Source organism: Tachysurus fulvidraco, chromosome 21 (assembly GCF_022655615.1).
Source record: "Tachysurus fulvidraco isolate hzauxx_2018 chromosome 21, HZAU_PFXX_2.0, whole genome shotgun sequence".
Taxonomy (NCBI): domain Eukaryota; kingdom Metazoa; phylum Chordata; class Actinopteri; order Siluriformes; family Bagridae; genus Tachysurus; species Tachysurus fulvidraco.
In genome coordinates this window covers 7277378-7286409 of record NC_062538.1, presented here as the reverse complement: position 1 = coordinate 7286409, position 9032 = coordinate 7277378, and the positions used below count along the sequence as shown (strand labels likewise).

The following is a 9032-nucleotide window of genomic DNA, read 5'->3' as shown; positions in this document are numbered from 1 at the left end:
ATAACTGGATTTTGACTCTTAGACACCCGTACAGACGTCATCTGGGGGTCCAGTAGACTAGACACTAGTAGCTGTGGCTTTGCAGGAACAGGAGAGGTAGGTGAGGCAGCCATTTTGTTTAGTGGTTGGGGTGTAGCAGCCATTTTGTGAAGTGGTTGGGATGCAGGAATGGCAGCCACCCTGACAACAGGTGCCGGGATGGTAATGGCCATCTGAGGGACAGGTGTTGTCAGGACAGTGGCTTTTTTTTACCGCTGGTGCAGATACGGTAGTAACCCTCTTGAAAACAGGGGCAGGTACAATGGTAGCCATTTTAGGGGTAGGTGCAGACCCGGCAGCCTGGCTCACGAAGCGTTCTCTTCTGATTGCCCTCCTAGACAAGGGTTCAGGCATAGTAGCGGCCATTTTATGATCTGAGCCAGGCGTGTTGGTGGCCATTTTGTCACCCGATTTTCCATCTGGGGTTTCCCACAAGTTCCATCGGGTTCGGCTTTCTAAATTGCTGACAAAACCCCAAAAGTCCAAAATTTGTAGGCTTTGCATTTCTGCTTGCGACAAAGGTTCATCCAGACAGTCATTTATGTACAACTTTAATTCCACGTTGCTGAGGTTCAAACCAGTCGCACATGTCCAGAACACTTGGGCAAAACCACTCACCGCTCGTCCTTCTTGGCGGAGAGACATGAAGTCGTCCAACCTGTCCCACCATTCTTCTTCAGTGGACGGGGGTAACACTTGGACTTGTATGCCGCTGTATCGGTACATGTCGGGGTACGGGAACACAACAATCGGAACGGGGAAAGATCACTGCTGAATCCTTAGATGAGTGGTTGGAGAAGGTGCCGGAAGACTTGGGAATGCTGGATTTGGTTGTTGGGTTTATGGCTGATGCAGTGATGAAACCAGGGTGGATACAATAAACCGTTGGATCTTGTATGGCGAGGTATTCTGTCACGACGTGAAACAGGTTAGATCCAAATGCTGGTTTATTAGGCAAAATCCAAGACAGGCAAGGGTCACACATCAGGCAAATAACAACATCACAGGAAATCCAAGAGCAGAAGTCAATAATCCAGGCGTAGGTCAGGGCAGGCAGCAAACGTTCACAAACACGAAAAACAAGCAAGGTCAAAAACAGGGAAACAGACAGAATACTCAGTATTTACCAAAATGGCTTTTTGTCCGTTTTAATCAGAACCCCAATTCAATATGTATATAGTTTTTTTTAATGGCCTTTGTAAAAAAGCAACATGGGTTTCTCCATAATGAGTGAACCAGAAGTGACAGCAGATGGAAAAAATGTCCAAGATACATTAAAAAAACACTGAAAAGAACCAGAATCGAAATGCTCTCCTGCTCTCAATGCCAATGATGCATGCAAGGTGCAGTATGAGTTCATCTGAAAGGACTGATACACCACACAGCCTATGATAGGCCTATGACTCAATAGTTATAAAGTGACGCGTGCCTGTTCAATTCAGCACGAGCCACAGTGGCAGCACAGAGCAGGGGTCACGTGACATTAGGCAAGTTAAATGTTTTTTCCATATTGTCAATTTTTTTATTACCTGCACTTAAGTCTCATTTATATTCGAAATGAGTGTGATATGGCTCTCTAATTTACCCATTTAAAATGTAGAAAAAGGTCTATTGGGTGTCTTTCCTTAAATGCTGTGAACTTTTCACAAGAAGTGATTAAATATTTATCGATATCTTTAATTGACATAAATTGCACAAGCGTATTTCACCACATGATCATTTGGATATCCATCACTAAGTAGTGCACTGAACATGTGGCTCAGCAATATTCTAAACGGTTATTCATTAGGGTAATGTCATGAAACCTCATCTAACAGACCGCCCAAATGGAAGACCAATGTGCTCTCGCTCACTCTCTCTCTCACACATGACCCCTGCTCTGTGCTGCCACTGCGGCTCGTGCTGAATTATACAGACGTCTGTCACTTTATAACTATAGGGTTTGTTCTCCCACTAAACTAAATTTATCATCGATATGTGTTTTTCACACAAGGATACTTGAAAGGCCAGAACAAATATCCTTGTGGGCTGCCAATTGAATAGCCCGGTGTAATCCTTGTTCTTAGGTTAACGTAACTAATACCTAATTTAAGTATTAAAAAATTAAAGCTGGGCTAGTATCAGAAGCTCTAGACACGACCATGGAGCCTGAAATAGTGAATGGTCATCAGAGAACAGACAACACAAAACAGATAAATTTAAACATTGTATTATACCAAATGAATGACAGTTCTTTATAGTCCCTGCCTACCTAAACCGGCTTCCTGAGTGCACAGCGCACAATAAAATCAAAATAAAACTCAAATAAAGAAGTCCATGGAAGTCCTTGATGTGTGTGTGTGTGTTTCTTAGAGTATGTTCTTTTCACTACCCGGGTAGGTTTACGTGTGTTCTTATCTATATCACAATTGAAGGTACAGGATGATGCTGGTTTCAAAGATGCCACGGCTGGCCACACCGGGCTCTTGATCCGTTCACTTCTGCGGTTGGCTCGCCACTGACTGCTAGGGTCAGATTCAGATGGTCTATCCCTTTCTAAAAAAACAATCTATACATACAGTACAGAATGCATTAATTACAATTGCCTCATTTCTTTTCAAATCTAAACAACTTTTCTCCATTCAAATGTCAAATCAAATACATGTATAACCAACTGTAAAGGTTATAAATACTCTAATCACTATACAAATGAATAGGTACACATCACACCACATAACATAAGTCAGTTCCAATGAACAACAGTCAGTCACTCATGTACTTCCACCTCACAGTACAAAAATAAATATTAGGATTTCAGAAACCAGATATTTAGGTTTTTTTTCCTTTTAAATCTATTTTTCCATCTTAACATTTTAACATATTTATTCTTTTTTTTTAACAGCTAAGATAACTTATGCTTCTCATACACATATTAAACATGCATATTCACAATTAAATGAACTAAATCACCCTTATTTTAAATACATGTATATTAACTTAAGTCAACAAAACAGTATGAAGGCACCTTTAGCGGTGTAAACACTATTAAATATGTGCTACAGTGGTGTCTAACTTAGCTGAGCTAGCATAACAACCGAATAGAACTTGCATTTAAATGTTAACAATTAGCATGCGGCTAGCGCGATTAGCGAAATTTTATGAGCATCTTAAACAACCAAAACAATCTGAATCTGTGTCTATATGGTATCAAACTGCAAGAATTAGATTCATAACTCCGATTGGTTTTAAAGGAACAGTGTTTTGCTCCATAATGTGCTTGCACAATAAGCATAAACTCATTAGCATTACCATCCTTACCGGAGGTATCTTGAGAAGCTCGCTGCCATGCGGCTTAACTCTCTCTCACAGCTTTTATCCTAATGGACACACAGTATTTCAATATATAGTACCAGTCCTTGTTTGCGTCTAGCAACGTCTTTACCGGAAAAAACGTGTTGTTAAGTGAACTCCCGGGGTGTAAGCGCCACCCGCAGGTAGAGTAGAGAGTTGCACTCCAGTAACCTTGTGTGGGTTACACCGGTCTTAGGCCATCAGTCCAGCACACTGTGTGGTGTATCAGTGCTGTCAGATGAACTCATACTGCCCATGCATGACTAGCACTATGTATTTAAATTTCAATTTTGAAAAATTCATTGACTGGTAGATCAGATCATGCAATGACTCCCAAACTCCTATTGCCTGAGTGAATAACATGTACAACTTATCTTAAATATTATAAATGTAAAGATAAAACTGAATATCAGAAATGACCCAGATACTCTTACTGAATGTCCCTGATACTCTTACTCTTTCCACATACAACTGTTTGACTCTATAGTTTAAAGTTGTGGATAAGTAACCACTCATAATAGCATTGTCTTGTATCACCCATGAGAGCACACACACAAATAGTTTAGATAACGCAGATCTACATAGAAGCTGCTGCTGGTGCTGCTGGTTGCTGTAACTCGCTCTATAATGCTAAAAAGAAAAGAAGTAAGGCACAGGCCCAGCTGAATGATGTGCTGCAGCACGGTCTTGTGAGCTTTTACAGCAGAGTCTTTATTAGAGGAAATGGACCTGGCTGTGATCAAAATTCTAATATAAGTGAAAAGGATGATCACAGACACTGACACAAAGAAGAATATGTTGAGGCCCTGTCAAAGATCTACTTGCCTTTGCTTTATGGAGATTTTTTTTCTTGTGCAAAATATTTGCGATGAAAAAACTGTAGGATCAGTCAATACTACATAAAGCAAGTCAATTATAAAGTAAAACAAAATAAAAACTAAAACAGTACAAGCAGCCATGACTAACTTGAGAGAGGCCAGAATTAAAACATACAACAAGAGAAAAAAATGAGATGTATTGAGTCATTGAAAAGCATGTGGTTTAACAGAATGTAGCGTGTTGTCACTTTAAAAACAGGCTTACTCCAAAGAGTATAGACCATGGTCTGATATATTTATAGATATCTTTATTTGACATTGCAGATTGACATGGGAGAATCTGTCCACAGGAAAACTATTAGTCGTGCACTCCATAAATCTGGTCTTTATGGAAAAGTAGCAAGAAGAAAGCCGTTGTTGAAAGAAAGTCATAAGAAATCCCGTTTTTCCAGTTTGCGACAAGCCATGTGGCAGACACAGCAAGCATGTGGAAGAAGGTGCTCTGGTCAGATGAGACCAAAATGTAACTTTTTGACCAAAATTCGAAACGTTATATGTGGCAGAAACCTAACACTGCACATCACCCTGAACACACCATCCCCACTGTGAGACATGGTGGTGGCAGCATCATGTTGTGGGGATGCTTTTCTTCAGCAGGGACAGGGAAGCTGGTCAGAGTTGATGGGAAGATGAATGGAGCCAAATACAGGGCAATCTTAGATGAAAACCTGTTAGTCTGCAAAAGACTTGAGACTGGGTTGGAGGTTCAGCTTCCAGCAAGACAATGACCCTAAACATACAGCCAGAGTTACAATGGTGTGGTTTAGATCAAAGCATATTCATGTGTTAGAATGACCCAGTCAAAGTCCAGACCTAAATCCAATGGAGAATCTGTGGCGAGACTTGAAAATTGCTGTTCACAGACGCTCACCATCCAATCTGACTGGGCTTGAGCTATTTTGCAAAGAAAAATGGGGAAAGATTTCAGTCTAGATGTGCAAAGTTGGTAGAGACATACCCCAAAAGTCTTGCCGCTGTAATTGCAGCAAAAGCTGGTTCTACAAAGTATGGACTCAGTGGGGCTGAATACAAATGCATGCCACACTTCTCAGATATTTATTTGCAAAAGAAATTTGGACACCATTTATCATTTCTCTTCCATTTCACAATTCTATGCCACTTTGTGTTGGTCTATCACATAAAATCCTAATAAAATACATTTTTGTTTGTGGTTGTAACATGTCAAAAGTTCAGTGGGTATGAATATATTCCCTGAACTCCCTGAGCTGAATTCATTTTGCAAGGCACTATACAGTAGATGTTTTATATATTTTATTTTGTGTCAAAATCTATCATCCTTCTCCATAAATATCATCCTTTTCTCTTATCTATTTTTTTTTTATCACAGCCAGGTCCATTTCCTTCATTAAAGACTCAACAAAGGTCCACTCTAGATATTTCTATTATAGTATCAAAATGTTTATTAGCGGTTATCAGCCATGTCAGTATTGCTTCCTTATTATGTTTGCACAGGCTAAATGAATTGTTTGATTGACTCATGGATCACGACATCTCTTACTGAATGTAAAAAAATAAAAGATTTTTTTCAAATCATAAAGATATTGATATTACAGATATTGACTGCTATACTGTGTTGTGTGTAAAAGCGGTTTGACATCACAGTAATAAACTGTAAACCGTAAATAAATTAATTTGTCTAAATGCATTACATAAATAATCACAAAAGGAAACCGAATGACATCACAGGAATGAGTAAACTCCTGAGGTCTATTATTTACACTCAGACACGTGCCATCATCTCTCTCTGGTGCTTATTATAAATGTCATCTCAGGGTCAGTTTTATTCTTTGTAGCTGGAGTCCCATATCAATGTGGGGTTTTATACCAGATATAACAGATTAGTGCAAGCATGCAATTTGTCTTCTCTTTGTTACTGAATCTCTAATCTGATCTGTGAGGAAGTGGTTGTGCTTTTTTAGAGATCATCCTTTATTGTATTAAGTGATATCTGTAAATATTTTTTGTTGACTCTTTCTAACATAGTATGTCAGTTTCTAATGATAGCATAGTTGAAGTTTTGCTTATACCTCAGCAAATGTTCCAGCCTGTTCTGTCTGAAGGATTAGTATCAAAAGTCTCTTTTGCAATTTTAATGTCTCTGTTCTTTATCTATTTGAATTCTATCATGGTCTACACTCTTTGGAGTAAGCCTGTTTTTAAAGAGACACCACGCTACATTCTGTTTAACCACATGCTTTTTAATGACTCGATTCAGCTCTTTGTTACGTCTTTGTTGTATATTTTAGGTCTGCCTTATCTCAAGTTAGTCGTGGCTGCTTGTGCTTTTTTAGTTTTTGTTTCTAGCACAACTTTCCGTAATGCACCTTTAAACCTGGCTCTGATGTCATTAGAGCGTTATGTGGCTATAAACTTTCCTCTAAGACATGCTGAAATAGCCACTCAGAAAAAAACTTATATTGCTATTGGAATTATTTGGTTTATGAGTATGATACAATTTATAATTGACTTGATTTATATATTATTGACTGATCCTAAATTTTTTTCATCACAAATATTTTGCACAAGAGAAAGGCTCTTCATAAAGCAATGGCAAGTAGATGCTTATCAGGGGGTTAATATGTTCTACTTTGTGTCAGTGTCTGTGATCATCCTTTTCACTTATATTAGAATTTTGATCACAGCCAGATCCATCACCTCCAATAAAGACTCTGCTGCAAAAGCTCACAAGACCGTGCTGCTGCACATCATTCAGCTGGGCCTGTGCCTCACCTCTTTTCTTTTTAGCATTATAGAGCGAGCTGCAGCAACGAGCAGCACCAGCACCAGCCTCTTTATGGACCTGCGTTATCTAAACTATTTGTTTGTGCTGATCTTGCCACGATGCTTAAGCCCACTCATCTATGGACTTAGAGACGATTCTATAAGACCCTTATTCATCTACTACTTTCGCTGTGCCACAGGCAAACGCAGGTCTGCTGTCAATGTACACTGAATTTAGACCTTAATTTCAGATGCTTAGGGATTCTTAAACATGTTTAGTGTCATACATACTGTTGTAGAAACCCATGACAAAAATATAGTGTGAATTGTTATGAACAGTTACATTACTACCCCATTTAAATACTCTGTTAAATACAACTGAAAACAGTTATCCGTGTGTTTCACTTCAAAGCCAAACACGGCCTGGAAGACCTTACTGCAAATACTCTACACTATGTACTATGTACTGTATACTATGTACTATGTACTGCTGAAAAGATCATACACAGTAAATTAAACTGTAGAATAGCAGTGTTTCATGTGTAGTAGAGAATACAGAAAATGCCAACTTAAAGAAACATGTATAGATATTGTGTACATGTATAGATATGGCTCTTATAGCCAATTTTCCTCTCAAAATGTTTGTCCTTATTTAAAATAAAGTCATACAAGGATATATGAGTTTACTAGATATAAATTTACAATAAACCTTCCAACTTCAGAACGATTTAATGACTCAATACACTTAAATGATGATTACTGGGATTTATTTTATTCATACAAATACATTTATTTGGCATCAAATATTAGTGACAGCTATTAGAAAGTGTTAACTGTGGCACTCCTGCTTTTGCTTATTAACACTGTGCTCTTTGGGAGATGGTCATGTGCATATGAAGACTGAGATCATGTAGTTTTATGCAAAAGATTTTTTGTTTTGTATTTAAAATATTTTTCTGAAGAGAAGAGAAAGACAGAGGCATTGTGTTCATATATACTGTACACTTTTCCTAGAAAAATGCTTATATTTCTGATCAAGAGCAGTCTTGCAGGCACAACATGTTTAAGATTTAGCTACATGTTTTCTATGATGGTCAATTCATGGGATTGATGAGGATCATGACAAAAGCTTGAGCTTGTGATTCTTGAGCAATGCTGGATAGAGTTAACTATTGTATTCTGATGTATGTGACTTTACTAATAGAATTTAGCACTGTGTTAAATACTGAAATTCATTCATTCATTTTCTACCGCTTATCATAGAACATCATAGAAAACATGTAGCTAAATCTTAAATATACTGTGCCTATGACACTAAACACATTTATGAATCCCTAAGCATCTGAAATAAAGGTCTAAATTCAGTGTACATTGACATTAGACCTGTGTTTGCCTCTTGCACAGCAAAAATAGTAGATAAATAAAGGTCTTACAGAATCATCCCTCAGTCCATAAATGAGTGGGCTTAAGCAGCGTGGCAAGATCAGCACAAACAAATAGTTTAGATAACGCAGATCTACATAGAGGCTGCTGCTGGTGCTGCTCGTTGCTGTAACTCAATCTACTGTATAATGCTAAAAAGAAAAGAAGTAAGGCACAGGCCCAGCTGAATGATGTGCAGCAGCACGGTCTTGTGAGCTTTTGCAGTACAGGCTTTATTGGAGGTGATGGACATGGCTGTGATCAAAATTCTAATATAAGTGAAAAGGATGATCACAGACACTGACACAAAGAACATATTAACCCCCTGATAAGCATCTACTTGCCATTGCTTTATGAAGAGCCTTTCTCTTGTGCAAAATATTTGTGATTTAAAAAATTTAGGATCAGTCAATACTACATAAAGTAAGCCAATTAGAAAGTAAAACAAAATAAAAACTAAAACAGTACAAGCAGCCATGACTAACTTGAGAGAGGCCAGAATTAAAACATACAACAAGAGGAAAAAATGAGATGTATTGAGTCATTGAAAAGCATGTGGTTAAACAGAATGTAGCGTGGTGTCACTTTAAAAACAGGCTTACTCCAAAGAGTGTAGACCAT

General features: G+C 38.2%; 1 protein-coding gene and 1 pseudogene across 1 annotated transcript; one reads left to right on the top strand and one right to left on the bottom strand.

Annotated features, from left to right (window-relative positions):
• Positions 1-6252: 6252 nt before the first annotated feature.
• On the top strand, positions 6253-7221 carry LOC113643775 (odorant receptor 131-2-like). Its single transcript, XM_047805970.1, has one exon. It carries the CDS (start codon positions 6253-6255, stop codon positions 7219-7221), a length of 969 nt encoding a protein of 322 aa, XP_047661926.1.
• Positions 7222-8350: 1129 nt separating this feature from the next.
• On the bottom strand, positions 8351-9032 carry LOC113643755 (annotated as a pseudogene).